The 25059-nt window shown below is 51.0% G+C and overlaps 2 protein-coding genes and 1 pseudogene across 3 annotated transcripts in view; 1 reads left to right on the top strand and 2 right to left on the bottom strand.

Moving 5' to 3' along the window:
* GCG54_00006231 (SAGA-associated factor 73) overlaps nt 1–2429 on the bottom strand; it is a gene marked incomplete at both ends in the record, with an annotated part of 9836 nt that extends 7407 nt beyond the window's left edge. Inside the window, 3 exons of the mRNA XM_045406240.1 lie at nt 781–834; nt 944–2033; nt 2414–2429. Of these exons, the coding sequence (XP_045265623.1) occupies nt 781–834; nt 944–2033; nt 2414–2429 (1160 nt within the window). The remainder of the gene's footprint in view (nt 1–780; nt 835–943; nt 2034–2413) is intronic.
* Nucleotides 2430–4208: 1779 nt separating this feature from the next.
* Nucleotides 4209–5183, top strand: GCG54_00006230 (annotated as a pseudogene). Its single transcript has 2 exons — nt 4209–4952; nt 5008–5183. Coding segments are annotated over exons 1-2 (920 nt in total).
* A 1068-nt stretch (nt 5184–6251) lies between these two features.
* GCG54_00006229 (Cell division control protein 25) lies at nt 6252–10501 on the bottom strand (the record flags this gene model as incomplete). Its single annotated transcript, XM_045406239.1, has 6 exons — nt 6252–6315; nt 6388–6473; nt 6588–6970; nt 7025–7241; nt 7293–9599; nt 9644–10501. 6 exons carry the CDS (start codon nt 10499–10501, stop codon nt 6252–6254), a joined length of 3915 nt encoding a protein of 1304 aa, XP_045265622.1.
* Nucleotides 10502–25059: the final 14558 nt, after the last annotated feature.

Genomic DNA, 25059 nt, shown 5'->3' with positions numbered 1-25059 from the left:
CCCCCCCCCCCCCCCCCCCCCCCCGGCGGCCCAAGGAAGCGGAGGTGGGAGAAGCAGATCAACGCCGAGGCTGCCCAATAGGAAGTTACTCGGCACGAGACACCGCTGTAAGGGCAACGCGAGATTCGAAAGAGTCAGTCTGTCCATACGGTACGGCCTCGTTTTCGGTTGCATTCTGCACTTGACGAACATCTCCATTGCACCACTTTATGCGGACAAGTTTCTTTCGAAATTCCTCCTCCCCTGGCAACAGCAAGTCTTCGTCCGATCCTACCAAAACCAGTACCTGTGGCAGCAATTGAGGGCGCACACAGGACATCGATGATCGAAAAGCTGTTCTATTTGAAGTTTCCCGAGAGTTTCTCCGGGCCAAGAAGAGAACACCCCCGGCGAACCTATGCACCAGCATCCCCAAGGAGACCGCGGTACCACCTTCCCCTGCAGCCATATCCTCCGGGCCGCCGTCGACATGTGAAGAACGGAGTTTCGGCGCAACCTGCATCCAGATACCTGAATCTCTCCGACTAATGCCTAGGAATCGAGCACACTCAATTCGACGTCGTTCCACACACAGGCTCTGTGTGCGGCTACGTCCGATGAGTCTTACAAGAAGGAGGAATCGCTGTCAATCGTGAATGGGCTCTCCTAGCACAACGGGCGATTGAGCAGGCCCATTAGTACGACGTTGTGCCACTTTAAGTAGCTTGCGACGAACGCATATCACACAGCTGCAGCGATGCGCATACGTAGGCTGTCCGCTGCGTCTATCCGTACACAAACCCTAGCTCGGCCCACACGCGGTATATCTCATCCTTGATCGCCTCGTGACCCAAGCTTCTCCTTGTTCTCGTCAGTCTATGGTATCGGAAGCCTGAGACAGCATGTACCATCAAGAAAGATCACTCACGGATGGAAAGTCTTGCCGTAATATGTAGGAACATACTACATGGAGTTTTGCGATATGATGTCGTCGCGGGCAAATCGTAGCGATGGATCTTCCTGTTGTGCCCTGGCCATGTAGCAGATGGCAAGCAAACCCCAGTCTCCGGAATTTTCAGCCGGGCCCAGACAGGTATCAGGGTCTACAAAAGGAGATGGGGATGACAACGTCCTTGCGGACGTGCAGTCGCAACCGGCGCCAGCGACGGTACCATTCGGAGCCGGTGTGGGGTCCATCACGTTCGGATCGTTGTCCTTCCCACCCACCAAGAAGAACCACGTCTCGGTCCTGTTGTACGCTGGCTCCGTCACATTGGGCTCGCAGAAGCGATGGCCATCGAATCTGGCATCATAATCAACAAAAACCACCTTGGGCTGCGCGAACCTGGAGTTGACGTTGTCTATGGACTTTCTCAGTTTATCGTTGACTGCGAGGACCAGGTCGTTCATGCGCTTGCGGACACGGACTCGATCAAGTTTGGGGCCTTGTGACCACACACCCAGCGTGCAGTTGTCGCACTCATCGGTGTCGGCGTTGAAAAAGCGCGCGTATCCTGTGACGGTGATGACAAACCAAGGGCGTTTCTCCCACTGGACCTTATCCAATATCTGCATGACGACCATCTCCAGACGTTGTTCAAAGGCGCTGCCCTCGATTTGCTCGGCCGCCTCATGTAGTGCCGTTTCGCAAGTACCGGAGTAGAAGCTGTAGAAGCGAAAGATGCAGGCGTTCATCACCTTGAAGAAGCCTAGATCGTTGCCTCCAATAGAAAGCAGCGCAAAGTCTGCATTGATCGAGGCGTTGAAGCTATCGACCTGACTGCGCTCGCCTCCCGACACGATGTTACCAGTTGTAGAACCGGTGCAGGAAAGAAACTGGAAGGCTGTCGTATTGGGTCCTTGGCTTCCTGCTAGATCAGCGTGGATCAAGACAGGGTGTGCGCGCTCTCCGAGTCTACAATCAGTCTCCTTGCCATGTACGCCTGTCCCGATTCCCGCGCTGTAGGAGTCCCCAAATGCAACGAGGCCGGCTGTGCCGGGTGATCCAGGGCGAGTCAGGAGGGGAACAACCTGGGTTGTGCCCGACAAGGACTCTGCGAGGCTTCAAGATCAGTTGAGGACATATCTTGTGGCAAATGAATTTCAATACGTGCCTTGGTGAGAAGTAATAACGTGCTGGTCTTCGTCCGGACCTCCAGAGGACGGTGCTATTTGGTCGTCGAATGGCACAGCTGCCCTGACTAGCAGAAAAAATCGATACAAGGCGAGTAAAAGGACCATGTCTCGATGCACACCGGAGAGCTGTGTGGCGGGAGATTGATGGAATATGCACCGGAGACTCAACACAGGTCCACGCGAGATTAGACCTGTCGCGACAAAGGGTGCAGGAACTTGATAAACCCAGCCCATCCCGTCAGCTACGGCCATTCAAACGTGCACAGCGAGTTGGTGTCAGCATGGTGGCATGACATACCGCGCGGCTTACGCATCGGTATGTTGTTTGGGTTAGGCCAGTCGAGTACGTGGACCAACGCCCGAGGGACATTCCAGAACGCTGGGAGGTCCACTTTATGTCGCCTTCAAACGGTGTACGGGCAAGTGGTCGATCCAACTCACGCGATGGGGAAGACCGAGGAATGGCACATCGCATATTTTCGTCAAAGGCGTAACAGCGACCGCCTGCACTGTTGGCAGGCAACTCCGACTCGGTACCTACCCACTCCACTAGAACGCCGGGTACCCGGCCGGGTTCCACGCCGAAGGTCCCGCATGTGATGAAACGGGGCGTTGGATGCTTGGGGGGTCTTCGACCTGGCTTTCCACCCTCACCGTCCCGCCCACCGAAAGAGAGGGGGAGAGCAGCGCTTCTTGAGCTAAGGCGTGGCATGGAAACACAGCTATGGCTTATGGCGCTTGTGAAAGCGGTAACGCGAGTTTCCATGAAGAAGACCCTTAGCGGCAGCCAAGCTTCGGGAGCGGGACAAGCATGGTGATGGTGCCCTTCTTGGCTTCTGCTGGTGCGCACCGAAAGCAAAGACGCAACGAAGGTCCATCTTCCCAAGCTTCCTGCTGACAGCTGATACCGAATACTGCGGTAGTACTGCATACCTGCCATGTACATTACCTAACCTCCTCATCCGACCCATGACGTAATCGGTGCGCTATCTTGTTCACATCGATTCTCACTGAGCTCACCATCACGCTGGGATACTGCTTCCTTCATCCCATATAGCACGCGTGCCGCCCAACGTCATAGCTCTTCAGATTCCCCCAGACTGTCCCACTTTCCCAGCCAACGATCGACCGATCCCACCTGTGCCCCTCATCCCTCCGTCAAGACGCAGGGCTACCTTGGCGGGATGATGGACAGGCGCGCAGGATGACGAACCACCACACCAATACCTGTCCGCTCGTTGGCCAGGCCTTCGTCCTTCTTCCACATCGGGAGCCACTGCACTTCATCCGTTTGCGCCAGCCTTGACGTGACTTGCTTCAGGCGCTGCTCCCAGATGACCAAACAATCGCAACACGGCCTGCTTGCTTTTGCCCCAGGCCTAATCCCGTCAACCCTTCCCCCTTCCAAACCCACACTGCCTTGCTTTAGGCTCGCCCCCAGCCACCTTTGGTCTCCCCTCTGCTGCCGCGACGACGAATCCGAGGTCAGGATTCGACTGAAGAGCATCTAGACGACGACCGGACGTGGCTGCTACACTAGCCATGATGTGCCCACCGCCGCTCGAGTACTATGTACCTCACTTACACAATTAATGCCAAATATCGGGCAAGGAGGTGGCACAGTCGACTCCCGATGCGCCTCTTCTGCTGCTATAGCTGAGGTACACTTTAGACGACCTGGGCCAAGATATATCGTCCTTACCCGAGCCGTTCCAACCGTTGCATCAAAAGCCTGCATAGCACGCTACCGTAGCCGCGCCAGAAGGGACTTGTGCCGGACCTGCCCTACCCACCACTTGATGAGCCCCCCGCTGTCCAAGTTAAGCAAGGTGCGCTCATCGACGAAGGTAGCAATGTAGACAAGGAACCTGCAGGACCTGAAGACGTCAGACTTAGCCGAAGATACATATAAGAAGATTCATGACATCCTCGCCCCGGCAGCTGTTTTCCCTCTCCATAGCATCTACCAACGCGAATTCATTGAACCACCAGTACATCGCACCCCGACTTCGGAAACACCCAAACAGCGTTCACATCACTGAGAGTCGGGAAAATCTGCGGGATTCCACAAACACCGAAATAAGAAAGTCATAATGGAAGCCATCAATACCATGGCGAGCGCTGCAACCAAGGCCATATGGGGAACAAATGACGCTAAGGAAGAGCCTGTCTCTGGCGTGTCCGGAAATACGAGCAATGGCGAACCTTATGACGCCGGCAACATCGGTATGAAGCAGAAGAGGCACGGCACACTTGCAAGTTGCCCATGCTGACACGGGCGCTAGAGAATCCCATCAAGAAAGCCGACGTTGCGGACGACGCTCGCACGGCGTCTAAACATGCTACGTCGACAATCGCCTCTGCCACATCCACAGAGACATCTGCCACGACCGAAGACACTGTCAAACATACGGATCAAATTGGCAAGCCTGAACTGAAAGAACAATCCGCAGATGACGCAGCTCCGCATGATAGCGCCGCCGGCAAAACTGACACGAGATCCCCGACTGACCCTGCTACCGACCCGAAACCCAAGGGTCAAGATGTCAGCACTTCAGGGACAGGTCCCGCTAACGAGGGCGACAAGCTCGACGGACCGGGCCCGAAGCCGCTGGAGGCGGTGGCCAAAGAACGTGGGGGCGACGCCGGTAGAGTGGAGGGCGCTTCTGGCGATGGCGGTCTTGCCGGTGACGCAGCAGTGGATGATGAGGAGGATGGTCCCCAGAAGAAGAGTCATGGCGAAGGTACTGGAGAGAAATATGTGAAGAGCACCGGTCTAGCAGCTGATGGTGGTGACTTTGACGCAACCAAACCTGGGGCTGGCCGGGAGGCGGACCGTAAGTACAAGCACCTATACCGGTACAAAATCTCTGTGCTCACACAGGTAACTAGGCCTGATGGACGAGAAAGATCCTGCTGCTGCCGCCGCAAAGGCTGCCGCCGCTAAGCCGGGTCAACATGACAAGACCAGCGGTAGCGAAGAGCGAACTCACAGCCCCGGCGATAACACAGAAAAGGAGAAGAAGAGTCTTGGAGACAAGATTAAGGCTAAGCTGCACCGACACTAACCCCGAACAAAATCTTTATCACGCGTTCCTTTCGGAGCTGAACATGTTGCTACTGCAATGTTTCTACATAATCAACCCTAGGTCAACACACGACCGGATTGTATGACAGTCATTCTTAATGAACCCACGAACCAAGGCTAGTACCGTGTATGTGGCACGGTTGAGACGTTTGAATTGTGACACTTTCTGGTGACCACGTCGGCGAGAGCGTTTGCTGTACTCGGTCACCATTATCTTGTCGCAATGCTTTGTATTTGTCAATTCTACCCTAGTTACAACAAGTGCCACGTGATAATACGTGGCTAAGAAAGCTTGGTCATTCCGTCACAAAATACTTGCCGCATATTCACCCCCAAATGACTCGGCGCAGTAGAAGGACATATCCGTCGCTGTCAGTCTTCCCTTGCCGTCAATGGTCTCAAATGATCGGTATAAGTTGCACCGCACTTCAGTCCATTTCTTTCAGTGGAGCTCTGATTTGTACATGAACATGCGCAAAACCATGACAAAGACACGCCTATGAGAAAATGGAATAGCGAGTTTGAACCATACCACGCGCGCTCGACGTGGACGTCGAAGTCCTTCCATTGCTTTTTAGGCTTGGGGAGTAAACACAGGCCATGATCGTGACCAGCTGCTCAAAAATAAAATAAAACAAACAAGCATTCATCATGGTTTTATCCCAGAATATCATACACCAAGATTCATTCATTCATCTTTTCATCCATAGCTCATCCGTCCCTTGCCTGCCGGCTGACGACCGAGATAGGTATGAGTATACCCACGCGACCCCGCCGCCCCCCCTTCGTACTCGTGGCTGTCGATGTTACAACTCGCCTCTTGGCCATGCCATGCCCACGTTCGTGTTTTAGAAAACACCCGTCGCTGCCTCTAATGGCCCGCGACACTCGTAGGGTCGTCCTTTCTTTCGTCCGCCGGAGTCGCGACTTGCTCGAATCGGCGAATCCAAGTTTACCTGGAGACGTTGCTCCCCGTCCTCAACCATGCGTGCTCCAGAGCCGAGTGGAGCGCATGTTGTACCCACAAGTTGAAGATGGCCGAAGACATCTATGAATCCATGGTCTGGCGCAGGGACGGACCCATACAGGGCCGGTCGCTGCGCACAACCTGGCTGCACAGATGATCAGCGCATGCTGCCGCACACTGGCTGAATGGGCGGCATCGAGTTGGGGCTATGGACGACCGTTCGTAGTGGTGCATGTAGCGGAGGCGCGATGCGTCGATCTCGTCCCAACAGGCTTTCATAGGAAGCCTGACTCGGCAAGTACCCTGTAATATTTCAACAGTATAAGCATATGTTCTTAGATGCGAGCAGGCAATGTCAAACAGTAGGAGTGGAGGTTAAAGTAAAGAGGCTTGGGTCAGCGAGAGAAATTTGACCACGCTGCATGCCATGGAACGAAGAACAAGAGTGGTGTATCGGACAAGGCTTGCGTTCTCATCCCAGCCTGAGCCCAGCCCCAAGAATACGAACTGGTCTTCCAGAGCTACATACCTTACGATTTTCTCGTCTTCTCGCTCGCGCGGCTCCACCTGCAAACTCTTGTCGTACATCTCATGTACGTCTCCAGCGGCTTGCATGTTGCTGATAATGTAGTCCTGTAGTTCGGGGACAGGTTGCAAGGAGTAGCCGACGGCCTGATACTGCTGGATATCACGAATAACTTCAGCTGTTTTAGCCCTCTTCGCGAAGTTGATGAGGTTCGTCTTTTTGATGACAGACGGAATACCGTCCTCAATGAAGGTTAGATCAGTCAAATAAACACCTTCGGCTGGGTCAGCACTTCCTAATGGCTTCACAGTTCATTGGGATCACACACCAAAAAAGGGGATACAGGGCGGGTTTGCCACGTGCAGAGCCTCTCTATACTCGCCAAAGTTCTTGGTGCTGGCCATGAGTTTCCTCATCGTCTCCAAGACACCCTGAGTCCTTTGCGGGACTTGATCCCAAGTCCGCTTGAGACGCGCGATTGGCGCAGTTCCAAGCGCCGAAATAATTGATGTAAGCGTAGAGAAGTTGTTGAGACTTCGGCATTTCTGCGTATCGTTAGTGCGAGACTTGCATTGCCGTGAGATTGCTTTACGTACGTCTGCTACCGAAACGAAATGCTTGATGACAATGACACGCTTCTTCACATCCATTTGTGCCAAAATCATCTCCGCAACCCAGTTCGTCATTTGATTTGAATGCAAGATGAGAGCCTTGACATTTGGTGCAGGCTCAGGTTCTCCTTCAGCAACCTTCTTCTGCCATGTCTTGTTGAGGCATTCGGTTGGCTTGATCTTGCCATACAGTCGCGATTCGATGATCGTAAGTTGGCGAGCAAACTCCGTGACGTCAATATCTAGAAATTTCAACTTCTTCATGTTCTTTGGCATGATAGGCGACGGCGTATTTTGATTCAACGTCTGAACCATGCGTCGCGCTCCAGCCTCCTTGCCGCTGAGACGTTGATCCAAAACGGTCATGAGAGGCCCTGACCCAGGTGTCTCGGTTGACTTGACCGTGTCTCTGGCAAACGTATAGACATCTCGGATGAGCTGCTTCGATTCCTCGTTGTGGTCTTCCATCCAAAAATTGTCAAACCAACTCTTCAAGATATTCACAACACGGAAGCGAATGAGTTTCTGTTTCCTGTCCCGCCATGCTTCGAAGTCAGATTGTGAGAGGCCCTCGGGAGGCTGAATGCCGAAACGGTTGACGAGTAGCTTGAAAAGATCCTGGGCAGTGGTAAACGACCTGTACGTAAGAAGGAACGTGTTGTTAAAGTTCGAGTCCAACTTGTCATGCCGGGTGAGTTGCTCGACAAGTGCTTCCAGGGTGCCACCCTTGACCACAGGTGGCTGCAGCTTGTTATCCCAGGAAAGGTCGGGTTCGTGATCTAGTTTCAGGAATTCAGGGGTATCATCGACGGGTGGCAAATTACTCTGAGGATTGGGGTCGTCGCCCAAAATCTTCTTGACCTTGGAATAGTCGCCTCCTCTGAAGTTGCCAGTACCGTCTCCTTCGGTGAAGGACTGTGAAGTTATCATCGGCGGTCGAGCAGCTATGGTTCGAGATTCGTTGCGCTGATGCGGTCTGTCGTACGGCATTGTATCATTCCTCCGCAGCTGTTCCCGTTGGGCCACGTCCTCCCTCTGCCGCGATTCGGCCTGCTGCTGCAAATTAATTTGAACTTGTTCCGACAGTAGTTGCAGGGAGAACCCAATGTGTGACGAATTCGTCTCCAGCGCCTTTGCGCACTGTCGAACATAGTCTAGACGGTTTTCCAGAGCTTCACCTCGCACTTCTGCCCATTCATCAGCCAGTGGCCCGGCCACTGCTTGACAACCCAAGATGAGGTCAGACATGTTGTCGTACAGACTTTGCTTGTTGGTGCTGAAGTCGGCCAGCTGCGGCGTTTGAAAGCTATTCCCCAACGAAGACAGGTCGATCGATTCGATGACTGCGATCCATGGTTTGAAAGTCTCCAAAACCTTTCCACCCGCTAGACAAATGTTGTTGCCAATCACTTCATGCTTGAATGGCATCATGATCTTGTCTCCGACGACCAAGTTCTTGTCCAGTTCTCGAATGCTGAATACGAGCATTCTCTTCAGCTCATCAAGCCGCTCCAGAAGCTTACCATCTAGCAGTGCTGTTGGTTCGACTACACCCTCCTCGTCTTCGAGGAAATTGGCTGTGATGGGATCACGCGCCCCCAAGCCATTGTTTTGCCAACTGCCACCCGTGGAGCTGCCGATGACGAAGCCAGGGAACAGACGAGGAATCTCTTCGCCCCTCTGCTGTCGTGCGATCTCCACATAGCTGAAGACACCAAGCAAAACGCCATCAGCTTCTTGCAGGCACTTTTGTACCGACTCGGCGTTGGGCCAGTCAGCCGCAGCGATGTGGGAAGAAATTACGAGCTTTGAAAACTTGGACATCATGTCTCTGAAGTGAGGATAAAGGGCCTTGTTCGTTGAGATAATGGAAGGCTGGCCAGAGTGGTTGTCTGTGGTGCCCGAGCCAGCCGCGAGCAGCAGTCTCAAATGGTCCGATATATCCTCTGCTCGTGCAACATACTCGGAGCGATTGTTGCTTGTGATGGCGTCACGGTAGCGATCTACGGCTCTGCGCATGTTGGATACGAGCCGAGTCCACGTGAGGGGTGGCGCTGAGCCATCATCGAAGAATGACCGAGGAACGGTGCTGGTCGGCGGCGTATTGTAGGACGTGCTCGTGAACGACGTTGCAGATGCTATCATGGGCGTGGTGCTTGGTGCTAAATTCGGGTTCACATATTTGTTCTCCCCCCGAGTGATTTGCGCGATGCCGTTCATAGAGTCCATGGACGTGGACGGGGATAGCATGTCGTTGTTGGATCGTCGGTTGCGAGGCTGCTGCGTGTAGGCCTAGTCAGAAAAGAGGACACCATCGTCTGGATTGAACATCTTACCAAGGATCCGCGAGACGCAAGCATGAGAGATTCGCCCTCTAGCTCCGATGCCGAATTCGCCTCCGAGTCCTCATCCTCGTCCTGCGTCAGCCCTCTCGCCATCATCTCCGGGGGTGGGCGTGTCTTTTCCGGAACATTGACGTTCATCCTATTGCGCGGACCAGTCTCGTTGGTCGACACGGGTGACTCTAAAGGTAATTCCATACTCCTGTCTCCTGTCATCATGTTGTAGTAGAAAAGACGGCCGTCGGAGGTTGCCTGTGGAATCCAGAAATCGGCTCTCGATTTGTCGCTCAAGTCGGTGCCCTCGAGCGGAAGGGCGTTGTTAAGATCGTCCATCTCCGACTCATCATCCTCCTCAAGCTGCTCATCATAGACTTCTTGGTCATCTTGGTCGTCGTCTACAGGGCCAAGATCGCCATTCTGGTCATGGTCGGGGATTTCGTCGGGGCTCGTGATTATCTGACAATAGTTGCTTGGAAACCAACCGCGTACGCCGTTGATAACGCCGTCCCACCAGCCGCTTTCCAGCTGCGTAATAACCTGAATGACGTCTCCTTCGTGGAAGCTGAGACTGGTACGGTCGTCGGCCTCGTAGTCGTACAGGGCTCGGACGTACATGGTGCCCGGCGGGGCGGTCCCCGCAATGCCGTTCATGAGGGAGGATGTGGCTGCGATGGTCTGGGAATAAGTTGAGTAGGATTGGCCGACGTTGGAATCGTCCAACGTCGGTTGTGAAGGGTAATAGTTGCTAGATTCGGAACGGAGGTTTTCGCGCGAGGGTTTTTGTCGAGAACTGTAGGCGTTACTCTTCTGACCCTGAACTAGTGCCGGCACTGCGGTTTGTGTCATCAGCATGATGAGGCGGTCGCGCTGATACCCCAAAGAAGGGTCAAGTCATGATCTGGGCGGGAGTGCTCCTTCTGCTCCAGCCTCGCAACGTCCAGTCGGGGAAGCGGTCGTCAATCGCGCCGTTGAAAGGACCGTGTGAGTACGGGAAAAGAATGTGTGTGTGTTGGTTGGGGCGACGAGATGTTGAGCGTCGGGAACCGAACCCACAATCGAGTAGGCGCAGGTTGGAGCAGGGGGTTGCGGGGCGTCGTTCTCTCCCAAGGAGGTGGGCAGACCCGGCCGTGTGTGCGCGTAAGTAAGTGTACGGCTTCCGCGGCGTGTCAACGAATATGATGCTCCGAGGCTGGGCGTGTTCGAGAAAGGGAACTTCGGGCGAGTTTTCGCGATTCCGAAAGCTGAATGGGGGAATGAGCAGTCGTGCCGGCGGGTAGAGTCGTGTTGGATGCTGACGACGATTCGCTAGGAGGTTTTTCGCGTCGTGGGCGCTGGGCGGGAGGGAATGAGGAGGAGGAGCAACGACAGCGGCGATATCAGCAGGAGTCGAGTAGAGCCGGGAGAGGATCGCCTGATGGGGAAGCCCGCCCGGAAGCGACCAACACAGAGTGGTGTCGGTGATGTCTAAGGCCCGGAGCGGAAGGTAAGACAGGGCGGTTTGATTGCCGCTTTGCCCTGAGGGTGCCGATGCCGAGAGATCTTTCACTTGCGATCTCGTTGTCGTCGCCGTGGTCGTCGTCTCTTGAACGAGATGGAACAGCAGCGTCTTGAGGCGAGCGGTTATGGTCGTTTCGACCGTAGTGGTGTTCTTCAATGGGAAGCAATAGAGTGCTTGGGGGGATTAATCTAGCGGCCGTGGTCGCAATATTGGTCAGGCCCAAGACATACTGAGGCTTTGTGCCCCAGCAGGAACTGAGGTGGGCGGGCAATGGGATGGCAGCACAGGTCTTGGGAGAGGGGGTAACTCAGGCCTGTCGTAGTAACAGGCGTCCAAGCAATACTGAGAGTGGGAATGGTAGCGACAGCGGCAGTAGTACCTCGTGGCACGCGAGGCGCCCACCTCCTCAGGCACCTAAGGTACCTACCTTAGGTACCTGCCTAAGGCAAGGTAGTTAGGTAGTTGCAGAGTACTTCTTCGCAACCCTGTGATGGGATACTCTATGCCGTCCTTACAGGCAACTCAGGCAAAGGCAACAACCACCTTTAGGTACCTTACCTTAGGTACCTAAGGTACCTAGGTAGGTATGAATTGAAAGTAAGGTCCACTGCACCGCACCGCAACCACGACACCAGTGACCACTGGTCGGTTTCTTTCCCCTCCTCCCTCCTTGCCCTTGGTGTCTCCTCCTCCCCTCCTTCTCTTCCTCGTGCTGCTCCAGGGCCCTGCCTGCCCGTCCCCTGCAGAGTGGGCCCATTGAATATTCCCGGCATCTCACTGGCCAGGGCCGCTTTCTTGGAAGAAACGGACCGCGGGATGCGTGGTTTAGGGCCATCTCAAGCTCCTGGTTAGGGTGACCTGACACAGTGCACCAACCAATCCGCCTTAGGTTGCTCTTGCACTAGGTTGCTCGTTGTTGCTTTTGACCATCAGGTCGGCGCGGGTTGCGTAAACCTTTTTACACATAGGTTCACAGTGGGCATCAGGAAACCCAGCCTACCTTACCTAGCTAAGAGAGGTTCGTTGCCATCAGCGGACGGGTGGCCTTTGGCGCCTTGAAAGTTGAGCCCGCAACTTGCAAGAGAAGAGGTCGATGCGACAAGCACTGCGAGGGTCCAGTGAGATGAGGAAGGGGGAGGGTCCTGGAACAGGGGCCGAGGTGAGGTGCCTCGGGCATCTGGACGCTTACACCGGTGTGGAGCAAGGCGCCTGTGCTGCCGCGCACCGTCTCGACCGTGCGGAAACCCTGCGAACCAGCCGAACGCTTGTTTGTTGCCTTCGCACTGTCTAACAGATGCGGTACCTCACCTTGGGCAATGTTCGCAGTTTGCCCACAATCCTCCCGCGTCCTCGGAGCCCTCCCTCAAGGCTCTCGATGTCGAGGTACCTTACCTTAGGCACGGCGGTTGTCGTCACTCGAGCAACAACAACACCACCTTCCAACGACAGATCCAAAGCACATCCGCACCATATCCATAGTGGGCACAGCTGATACTCGGCTCCTCCTCCTCACCACCACCGGCAACTGCAAGTCTAATCTCGCTGGCCGGAACTCTTCATCTGAAGATGGGGTAGCCTTGGGTTTTTACCCGTCACGTTTCCCGACGGCTCGACGAACATCCGTCCCCCATCAAGCGCCGTCGCAAGTCACCAACCACCTGGCCCGGCTCGATACCCCTCTCTCTTCTTTCTTGCGCCCTCTGCCCTCCGCCTGCTTCTGTGTTGCAGGCACCGTTGAAGCATCATCCCCTACGTTCATCGTGGAATCCGGCTGATGAATTCTACGCCGATCAATTGCCGCTGTTCTCGATCTTGCTATGCATAATTACCTAAGATGCCCTCGTTGTTGATTGCGCTGGGTTTACCTAGTGCCGCAATGGCCAAGTGGCTGGTTTCTGTCCATATAATTGCCATGAAACGACGAAACAAGTGCTGAGTAGGCAGCCAGCCCACGGGTTCGAGCAAGGACCAGACCTTGAGCCTCAAAGCCAAATGATGAGGCGCGCTACGAGTATCGATACACGCTTCCTGGTCATCAATACACGTCAACGAAGGCAGCAAATCGTGATGCGCTCGTGTTTCTGGGCCTTGGGCTGGGTGGGAGGCATCGGCGGCGAGGCGTCGTCGACATTCGAGTTGGTCCAATGCCCAGATTCGCTGCACCAACAAATCGCGGTGATCGCCAGGGGCCAGAAAGACAGACGATTTGGAGTCAGCCTCTAGCCCGTGTAGCTGTGGTCGTTTACTGTGCGCCCAAGAAAAGACATATCGATATTGAAAGCTTATCCAAAGGCGCTTGCATCGCAGGCAGGAACAATGGCGATTGCTCAAGATAAAAGATAGCTCATTGTTCATGTTGTGTCCCATTTGGTCCACGACTAACCCGTTCGACCGGCTGCACTATGTCGACATTGGAGGGCGAGCAAGCTGCTGAGGGGAACATCGGGGGTCAGTGGATGACGGAAGAATCGCCAAACTTGCGGCTTGCCAGTGTTTGGGAGATTCCGAAGCAGCCCTTGAATGTGCCATGCCATTCATTAGACCATGTCCACCATGTCCACCAAGCCAACCCCCAGCGAGCACCCTGGCACTCCTATCCAAGTAGCAGCGGGCATGGAAACAGGCGCTACCAACGGGGAACCGGTTGACCGGAACCGTGCCGCGGAAGTGGCCCTCCTCTGGCGCCCAGACGTGTGGATGCCCTTTCTGCCTTATTTACTCTGTACATAACTACCTGCCTGCCTAGGTATTCCGTACCATAGGAACCTACACCGTGGGAGAGGTGTAGGTAGGTAGGCAAGAAGGTGAGGCAGGTAAGGTGTCGCAGCGGGTGGTATGCCCCGCTGGCTCCAAGTTCCGTTCCAAAGTGTCCTGTTCCCTCCCCTCCTGTGCCGTCCTGATGTCCCGTAGGGCGTAGGTATCCCCCCAAGGTATTTGAAAGAACGGTGTGCGGCGTGCCACCGGCACCATGGTTGTGTTGCTGGCCTTCGAATGACAACACCACGCGTCTTCCACTTGGGACGAAGCATGGCGTCTAGGTAAAGCACGTAGAGCACGTATCAAAAGACCCTCATGTCATTCTGGAAAAGGACTCGTCGGCCTACAACTACCATTACCATGGCTGCAAGTCTAGACCCAGCACTGAAGCCGAGTCAGCGGCTTTGACAAGACGCCTGCCTCCGTACCCGCAGGCCCTGCCTTGTTTCTCAGACCCGATCGTTGGACAGCACCGAATGCCCGGGTTATTCTGGGCCACGGCATTAACTCTCCTCCCGGGTTCCTTTTGTGACCGCTATGTATCCGTAGACGCGTGTGGGCTCTCGGATTACCTGGAGGTGTGTACGACTGTCCGGAGATTGAGAGAAGGGGCGGTCAGCCTTCTACGGATACACTAGCATCTTTTGGAGTTCATTCGGACAGCTGGTTTTGAGGTTGAACCCCCCCACTCAGACTTATTAGACGGTCGAGACCGACAAGGTGAAGATGCACCTACAAGGACTCACCGCATTGTTGGTGCTCGGTATTCAGCGTTGGCGATGCGGTGCCCCTCCGTGGCCTTGTCAGTGCGCTAGGGGTTTTGAGGGAGAGAGAGAGAAAGAGAGGAGGGGAAAAAAAAAAAAGGAAACTTTATTCCCTGCCGTTCAAGGGCCCTGGGCACGGCGGTTCACCACAATTTCAGGGGATTCAAGGCGGTGACTGACTGCGTGTAAGTGCAGCGAGCGGATAAGGCGAGCAAGGGGCCAGGCGATGCTGGCAGGAGGGGGGCTCGCACGAACGCGGAATCCGCAAAGGGTACTCTGTACTGGCTCCGTACAGGAAAGTCTGGGCCGGTGATGTTTTACGTGTGAAGGAGTGAGAGTGACCGTCGGGGAAGACGCCTCGCAAGAACTAGCTGAGAAGCGAAGCTGGGCCTGATATGGAGGCTTTGCCAGCTGCGATGCGATGCGATGCGATGCGATGCAATGTGATGCGCAAAGCGGAAGTGAAAGAGGCAATGGGTCGGGCAGACAGGATAAGCAGGTGGGTGGTTAGGCTTCGTATGTAGTTCTTTTGTGGTTCCCGATTCCTTCCTAACTACTCTATCTGCAATGACGATACGGGGTTCCTTGATACGGCTATGTTCTGGAATGCAAACTGAGTCTTCGGGTCCGTCTTCGCGCCAATCGTTCAGCAGGGAGAGAGAGTCAGAATGACGGTCCGAGTTCTGTCGCGATTGCCCTCATGGCGTGTGCTAATTAAAGAGCCTACGGAAACGCCAGGTTATGAACGAGGGTTTAGGGAAACCCTCCCGTAATGACAGGATATTGGAATGGATTCAAAGAAGTAATGGATCCAGTGGCGGAAAGGCACGAGAAATTGTGCTGTTCGCTTGACTGACGAACAGCGAGCATCAACAGTCATCCCCGCCGTGTGCTGAGTTACATACATAGGTAGTAAGTACATGGGCACCTGTACCGCAGTACAGATAGGTGCGTTACGAGTACCTTTACCCTGGGTACCCTGCCGCTGAGGAGGAGCGGAAGAAACGAGTCCAGCTGTGCTGCCACTACTACGCAGTAGGTAAGTAAGGTACCTGAGGAAGGTACTTGCTTTGAAGTCAATTCAATTGAGGGAGCTAGGGCATGGATTAGGGCCTTTCTTGGAGGCTCCGCCCGGCTATGTACTATGTACTGCAGTATTGCCTCTACGACAATGAGGGGCATGAATAGTCACAGCCAAATAAACAACCGACCGACCAGTCGCGCGGTATTGACAGCACCCAGCCTCAATTGTACCTGCTTACCTATCTATCTATCTATCTAGGAGAAGGAGGGGTGAGTGCTTGGAGGGGTCGAAGCGCCCCGGGGGGGGGATCGCGAGGGGCGTGAGGGGCAACTTACCAGGTGCAAAAATCGAGGACATCGCTGTCATTTCGTTTGGCGAAGATCACGGTTGCGGAAGGAAGGCAACACATGTATACCACGCAGAAGCAGTACGGATCCCCCCGCGGGGGGGGGGGAATACCATGTCTATACACGGATTCCGTGGATCGATCCATACCTTCGATCCAGGGAGCACGTCTCCAGGCTCAGGGTCAAACTCAGATCCAGATTCAGGAGCTTGCCATGGTCTAGCCGTTGCACCACGCCTCTCTGCTTCTGGGTTCCAAACATCCCATTTTCGCACGAATGCTCTGGCGCCTCTTCGTTCTTCTTGTCTCCTCTGCGTCTCGTCTCGTTTTCGATCCGTCACTGGTGCCAGGAACCAACGGTCAAACCCTGATACCAGACGCAAGTTCCCAACTGCCCCTTGAAGACAACAGGGATATGTGGTGTACATAGTAAGGTAGGTCAGGCCGACCCGCTGAGCCTCTCGTTCGGATGTATGTTGCAAAAGCGGTCGACTGTGAGCAGCGAGCACCAAGCTTACTTGCGGGGGGAAGGGGGGAAAGATGCAACACATGAAGGAAGGCCCTGACGGTAGACAGCACACCGACTCGACCTCGATGTATCCAAACACCGAGTGAAGAAGGCTGTTTGTGCGGCCAAAAGTGCGGTAAGTCCCCATCGTAATCGCAAGTAGAGTGCCGGTAAGGTATGCCATGCTGTTGGGCAGGGGAGCGGAAATCACCTGCCTTGCGAGCAACTTGTTCAGTCTCTCGCTTTCTCGGCCGGCAGCCAACGGCAGTCTGCCGTATCCGTAGTCCCGTCCGAATTCTGAAAGCGGTTGCGGCTGCGGTTGCGGCTGCGGCTGCGGGCCAGCCGTCCGCGCCACCCGTCCCCGGTTCCCCGTCCCCTTGCTTCGGGTCACCGCTCATCATCGCCCGTCGCCCACCGCCTACCGCCTATCGCTCAGCTCGCACCGCCGCGACGAGTCACGCATCATGCATTTTCTCTTTAATGTTCCCGCTGCACGAGAATACCTAGCTGGCCACAATCCAGCTTAATATCACCGTTCAGAGGATACCGGCGTCAGTTTTGAGCTCCAGCGTTCCGGCAACGACCCACCAACACAATGCTATTATTTTCTCTTTTATTTCATGAGCGAGAGAGAGAGAACAGTCTCACAACACCCGGGCTCCTTCGAAAGAACGGACTAAGAACGTTGGATCGCTATGGAGTCGCACGTGAAATGCGACCGCGTACTTGAACAGGCCGCAGGGAGGGGGGTTGTGATACTCGTGGATACCTCTGCTCACCGCTGGGAATGACAAGACCGTCGCGCGTCCACGGGAACAAGCATGCAGTCCGCCGGCGCGCGTTAGTGCATCCTAGCCAGACACGTATCGTCCGAGTACCTGTACACTAATACGTGATGCCCTGTCGCGGTCGCGTCGGCATACCTCGTGGATAAAATAGCGGTTCTAGCAGCATGCAAGTGCTTTAGTATGTCCGGGGACCGGGAGACGGGGTGAGTGCCTATTGGCTACTGAGGAACCACGCCGGTAGACTTCTTTTTTTGGTGCCCGCCGTCCGCTTCCACATCGCCTAGGACTTGCATCACTCGACTTGTGTCCTCTGTGCATTTTGAGAATTCGACTAGCAACACCCTGCTCGTACCCCCTTCAGCTGGTCTACCATCACTACCTTAGAACCCGCTACCGCTACGGCTACCTCTTCCGCTACCGCCAGCCACTGTATGGTAGAAACGGCCCAGGGGGCCTGGGTATCTGGGCATCCAAAGTCGCAGTGTTGTTGGTCTTCGGCTGCCCCAGGACACGTAATAACGTCAGTATTTTGGCTTGAGCAGACGAGCGAGTACCGAGAACCAACCTAGCGATGGAAGCATTAGTGGAAGGTCTCGAAGCAGCGGAATTGTGCCAGGCTGACCAGCCCCCCTCGCAACGCCGACCTGGCAAACGGTAACAAATCTGGGTCTCCTCCCTTCCGAGGCCGGGGCGAAATTGCCAGCCGAATCGGCGGTCCGGGATTTGGCGAGGCTAGGCTGGGAGGGGCAGAGAGCGACCTCCAGCTGCTCCAGGCCGTTGGTGATTGTAATTTCTTTCCACCCTCCGTCGCATTCCTTTCGCCTCTGTCAGGTTCTCACATGGACTATCGGTTCCTCGAGTCGTGTGGCCCCAATGTCCCGTCGCTTCGATATGAAAGGTCAGCAAGAAGAAGCAAATTGTGAAAAGTATGCGGAGGTAGCCGCAGACGGGAGACTTTCCTCATCATGCGGGTGCGCCGTGATCGACTTTCCCTACAGATTTCATCGCAACCAGAATACTCGTTCTGCGCCCATCATGTATCATTCCGCATTGGCATGTCCAGGGTTATGAACATGAACTCCTGTCGCATGCCGTGGTGAGGTGAACAACCAAGCATGGGACGAGACGAACTAGGTTGGATACAAGCACGATTCCACAGACTGCAAAGAGTCGATTTGGGCGCTCACCGCAAACCTCGTGCCCTTCCCGGTCAACGCCTCCCTTACCTTATCACTATGCTGTCCTCCCTCTCGCGCTGCTGTTTTGCTGCGCCGTTGGGGCTCGCTGTGTGCCGGGTTCGTCGCAAGGTGTTCGAACGGCCTCGCAGACTCGCCCTCCACGGCCCACCAGCCCTCGGCCTGTTGACCTAGCCATGCCCGCCCTCCCCCTTGGCTGCACCCTAGCAATTATCCATGAGTTGTCCCATAACCCGGCCGTCCGCCATTTAGCCCCCTGCCACTGCCACCCTTGCCTTGCTCTTGTGGGTGTTCAGGGTGTGTGGATGTGCCTACTGCGTATGTAGCTAGCTAGGTGTGTTCCAGACGGGTCGGGTGCATGCCAGGCCATGCAAATTATCCCGTTGCACAAATTTGGGGCGGTACTTGGAAAGTCGTGTGGCTCGCGGCGGGTCGGTACCGTAATGAAGTGCTTGCTTGCTTGAGGGGTAGCTGTTAAATTGATGGGGTCGTTTTGTTAATTTACCTAATCTAACTGAATTAGGCACTTAAATAGGTCAGCATAGCCACGCTACAGTAATCCCACTAAAGTCTAATATACCTAAGTTTTTAAGTATAAATACCCTTAGCTAAACACTTAAACCTAAAAGGCCCTACCTAGTTAAATCCTAGCCCTCTAATTAGCTTAGATTAACTAGAGTTTTACTAAGTTATTAAATAGTTTAAAAACTCCTTAGATTTAAATAATTTAAGGCTTAGTAATTAGTTTTATTAATTTTAATTAAAAAGCTATTATATTATATAACTTCTAATAAGTATAAAAGAGTATATTAATAACTACTTATAGCTACCTCTAAGTTTATAATCTTAATAGTAGCTAAATCTACCTTAGTAGCTATACTAATAATAATAACTATATTAATAACATCAAAAAGATATATTACTATAGTAGTAGCAGTAATCTTAGCTAGAGGAGCTAACTTTACTACTATAATATAATAAACGCTTACTAACACTAAAAATCTTCCTCTCGCTAAGCTAGTAATATATCTTCTTACTACTAGTATAATCTCTTAATATTAATCTGTTATTATTAATAGAGAGTTTAATAGCTAGTAAGAGCCTTAATAGAGGTAGTAAGAGTAGCTACTATACTATAAAGCTTAGTAATCTCACTTACTATTTATTTTAGCTTCTAATATATACCTCTACTACTACCTCTACTTACCTAACTTATAGCTAGCACTAATATTACTAAAGCCTATAATATAGGTATAAACCTCTTAGAAACCTTATAAGCCTTCTATATAGAAGGTATACGTTAGGTATCACTTAAGTTAATTATAAGGGGGGCCTTATTATCAGAAGAGTTAGAATTATAATATTAGTACTAAGTATTTCTTAGAATAATATTTAGGTTAAGTTTAAGGGTAAGCTATCTAATCCTAATTAATTCAGGCTAGAGATATTAGTAAAAAGTTAATAGTTAATAGACTAAAATACTTATATTACTCTAATTAAAGCACTAATAGTTATTAATATCTTTAATATAGAGAACCTTATTATTACTACTATATAGTTAATCTAATAGGTTATAATAGTAAAGTAAACCTTACTACTTCTAAAAAGTACTAATATAAGTAATAAGTAAGCTTCTCTACTACTTAAATATATCTTTAGTAGTATTATATTAATTACAAAAAAGTTTAAAAGCTTAAAAGGAAATATTATAGATAAAGTTATTAATAAGTTTATACTTCTTTTAGGTAATACGTTATTTATAGACCTTATTACTAAACTTTACTTAATATTACTCTTACTTCTTAATAACTATTTTAAATATTTTAGTATATAAAACATATAAATCAGAGAGGTAGTAGGTAAAGTAGGATTTTAACTTATAGTAGCTACCCTTAGTAGGTAATATTATCTTATAGCTATAGTTTTAAAGTTAATATATAAAGTAGTTAATAAACTCTTTAAAGTATAAGATATATATTATCTAGAGGTACTTAAGAATATCTAAGAAGTTAGTATTAATCTAAGTACTATAAGACTATATATACCTAGCTAGTTATAAAACTACTACTTAATATATTACTATACTTTTTTATACACTTTATACGTTAATAAGTAAATATAAGTACTCTACACCTTAATAAAACTATTAGTATTATAGTTATAATCCTTCTTAGTAGAAGCCTTACTAACACCTTCTAGGTATATAGCTACCTCTATTATAAGTTAAGTAGCAATCTTATAACTTTAAGTGTAAAATTAAAGCTTAATAGTATTATTACTAGCATTAAGAGTAGCAGTAGCTACCTTATCGCTCTTAAAGGCTTATAAGCCTACCTATTTTTTCTTAACATTTAAAGTAACGTTTTTAAGTATATACTACACATAAAACTATTACTTTAAGAGAGGAAATATATCCTTAGTAGCACACTTTAAGCTAGCATTAAAGTTAATAATAATAATACTTAGGTTAGATATAAAGTTCTCAAAGAGAAACTTATATAGTTAGAGTAGTACCTATTAGAAAAATTCAGTAGTTTTAGTAGAAATAAAGTAAAAACTAGCATTAAACATAATATTAATAGTAAAGAGACTAATAACTTAGAAGAGGGGTATTTAGAATTAATTAATCTACTTTATATTTCTATTAGTAAAAAATTAAAATAATAATAAATAGGGGGGTAGTAAAAGTATATATTACTTACTTTATATATATTATCTATTATTAATAGTTCTAAGTTTTTCCTTAATATCTCTAAGTAGAGCTAGTATATCTAAAAAACACTATTAATCTTATTATTATTACTACATTAAACTACATAATAGGGTATATTATACCTCTTAATAAGTTTATTAAAAAAGAGCTAAGTTAATAATAATAAGCTATATTTTTCCTACTAGAAGTAGTATTACTAGTTATATATATCTTATAAGCTAACCTTATAACCCTCCTACTTAAAAAGGTTTATAATTATATATAATATTAAGTTATTTACTATAGAGAGCTCCTTAATATACTTAAAGAGGCTTTTTTTTAGGGGGCTACTAGAGGTCTTTATAACCTACTTAACTTTATTAATAATAAGTTTTTAGAAGGCTAAGATTATATTAAACTAAGCTTAAAGGGTAATAAGGTAGTTATAGTACTTAAAGCTATTAAAAACCTCTTATACCTAAATCCTTATAGTAGTAATATATTAAATTTTACCTTTAAACTAATAGTTATATTACTTAATATAGCTTTTTCTCTTTAATATAGTTAAAATACACTTACTTTCTCAATTATATATAATATTATACTAGTTACTACTATTAGAGGTCCTCTTTTTATATATAGTAAAGCCCTTAGTATAGAGAGCAATATAAGTATATAACTAATACTCCTTAAAGGTAGAGGCTTAGATCTAGGCGTTAGATATACCTTTAGTCCTAAAAAAATATAGGATATATAAGAAAATTAACGATTTGATATACCTAGAAGATAGGTAGTGTAATAGAGGCCTCAGAGCAGTAATCTTAGCTATATATATAGGTAGGGGTAGTTTTTTAACTAAGTTAGTAGTATTAATATTAGTAAGTTATATCGTGAGAGGGTAGTACTTAGAGGGGTGGATTAATTGTAGTAGCAGTGGCGTAGTAGCTAAATTAGGCTAGTGCGGGTAAATTAATAAAACAACCCCATTAATTTAATAGTAACTGCTTGAGGGGCAGGGGGATGTAGTTATGGTGTTTGTGGTGACGATGGTGATAGTTCGCCATGACAGCACCCATAGGGCAAAAACCCCTAAGAAAAAGTTTGGGACCCCTGACGGGAAACGTGGGCGAAAGAGAAAGACAGAGAGCGCTGCGTCGTGTTCCGACAGGCCCTATTTTCCCGTTGCACACCGGGCTGCTACCGAGCTTTTCGCAGCAACCTCTGTTGGCCGTCCCTGCCCCTTTATTCGTCTAATGTTTTATTCTTCTTCTGCTTCGGCTTCTACTTCTCCTATTTGCGCCCCCCCTTTAGATTGTCTTGGATTGAGATAGCAACGCGACTCTTTTTAGATTCCTCGTTCCTCGTGTGTCAGACGAGATGAAGGCACTTTACAATGGAACATCCCTCCGGTTCCGAGAAATTTTTTTAAGATTGCGTCAAATCCGTGAATAGGGCGATGCCGGATGGGCCGCATACTACAGAGTAGATGTTCGTGAGTCTGGTACCGTGGCCGTGGCTTCTAGATTGGTGACGGAGAGACAGATGGATTCATTCTATCGGGAGCCAGAAGTTGTGATCGAATGCGCACCGCAATTGTTGAGCACGTTACGTAGTTATCTTAGGTAGATACCTTGAGGCAAGGTAGGTATGCTGTGTCGACTATATCGTGCGCATTTCCAGCTGAGGTTTCCAAGGCAAGATGTGGTAAAGTAGAGGGCATGTACTCCCCCGCGTTACGCGATACAGACGATACCTATGGACTAGAGGTAAGGTACATGGGGTAAGATTATCAGTGCAGCTTACATAGCTCCGGCCACCTCGACGTGTTTTTCATTGGGGTGTTTTTTTCTTCTTTTTTCTGTACTTTATAACTGGGTCGGTAGCTCAAACGGGAATGGCGAGATGGTGAGGTACGTATCTCCTTCCCTGTTTGGCAGGCTATTTTTTGTGGATAGTGTGCGCAGGCCTTGGTGCCAGCAGCTGCTGCTGCGGAGACAGCATGGTGGACGAAGCAAGTGAACAGCAGCGGTCATATCAATAGACCAGACGGAAAATACCTAGCATGGACAGCTTCACCAACCATGATATCTCGCGTTCAAGAATTGCGACCACTTCTTGGCAGAACACAACAGAGCATAGAGCGATCAACAGAAGACGACGCGGGGGGAGTGAAAGAAGAAAAAAGAAGAAGAAGAAGAAGAAAAAGCGAAATTCAACGTGCACCGCGCCGCTGTGTCGTTGCCATGGGTCATTGGCGCCTCTCTACCTTACTCCGCCTGTCGTTGTCATTGCCCTCATCATGCCCTGCCTGCCTGGGCTGCTTCTGTACCCAGGGGCTTACTGTCCGCCGGGCATCCGCTGGCCCGCCATCTGAGGGGTTGTCTGCGGTCCCGTCTGCTGGGCCAGCTGGTGGACAGACGCTGGACGCTGGACACACTGGACCTCTCTGCTGTTGGGCCCTGGTGTCGTATCCGGCGGTCGTCGTCTCCCCCTCCACTCCCGCTTCAGGGCCCCCCCTCCTCTCTCTCTGCCCCCCTTCCATGTCCTCCACCCCCTCCATCCCTCGCCTCTCGAGGTCCAGTCGCCTCTTGACCCCTCCCTTGCCCATCCTGCTGGGGGATGGAATCGGGACGGGTCTGCCTTCTGCTCTGGTGGTCCGGTGAACGAACTCTATGCTCCAGTCTTCTCCTCCTCCTGATGTACTTGTGCAGTGTCCGTTGTGCAGTCCCGTCTCGCCCGTCTTACATTCATCTCAGCGAGTAGGTAGTCTGGGGATCCACCAAACTACGAAAGACCTGACCCCACGAGGTACTTCTGCTCTACCTTCCCGACCTGACATGCCTGCTCCATCCAGTCGTGGTGACTGTCTCCTGCTTTCCTGCCCCATCAAACTCGTCCTGTCCGAAGTACATCGCTCGCCCTACTCTAGCAACACCGACTGCCTTACTCCTCGTCTCCGCCGGTAGGTATCTGTCCCGGCCTGCCACTCGGCCAGTACGTACCCCTCCTCCCATACCACCCTCTGCTTACCGTCGTTAGGTACCTACCTGCTGCCCGCCTCCTGCCGCTTCTTTACAGTGGAAAAGATACCTGTTTCCAGGTACCCCCCCAGCTTCGGCCAGCGTGGTCGTCCTCCTGCTCGCCCCCTCTCTCTTCCCCCTCCCCTCCTGCCCCCCTCCTATACACCCAGCGTCCCTCCCACTGTCGCAGTCCAGTGTCCCCACCGTTCTCACCAAGACGCCCTCTTCCTCCTCCTCCTCCCCTCCTACTTTTTTCCTGGACTTCCCCTCTTCCGTCTCCTCCTTCTTTCTACTCTCGTGATCATCCTGCATCTCCAACACGCAACCCAACGCGCCTCTCGCCCTCTCCGGCTCCCAACAACCATCACTCAAGCGCGCCTGTCGCTTCCAGACAAGCCGCTTTATACACTGGCCTTGAGCCAGCTTTTTTCCAACACAATCGCACACGTCCTTCCTATGACCAGAATATCGAACCAAATGACCATCAACATCCACCAGTCTAATCAAGACACACTTTAAATCCCACGGGAGCGCGCCGAGCGAGGAGGAACCTACGAGCCAGGCGATTTCAACCATCGTTACAATTCATCGAGAGCCGTTGTCCTGATCAAGCCATTCGCCGTTGTCGTCGCCGTCGTCGTCGCCGTTACCTGCTGTCGCAGGAGCTTTCCCAGCCACCGGGATCACCCACCATCCGCATCCAAAAAAAAAAAAAAAAAAAAAACNATAGTAATAATTAAACATAAAGAACATATTAGTTAGAGTTAGATAGAAAAAAGAAAAAAGAAACTCGCGACATCGACAGCGAGCCGTCACA

Source organism: Colletotrichum gloeosporioides (assembly GCF_011800055.1).
Source record: "Colletotrichum gloeosporioides strain Lc1 chromosome Unknown consensus_36, whole genome shotgun sequence".
NCBI classification, from domain to species: domain Eukaryota; kingdom Fungi; phylum Ascomycota; class Sordariomycetes; order Glomerellales; family Glomerellaceae; genus Colletotrichum; species Colletotrichum gloeosporioides.
Note: the sequence above shows the minus strand (reverse complement) of the source record. Positions and strands in the feature narration are given on the sequence as shown.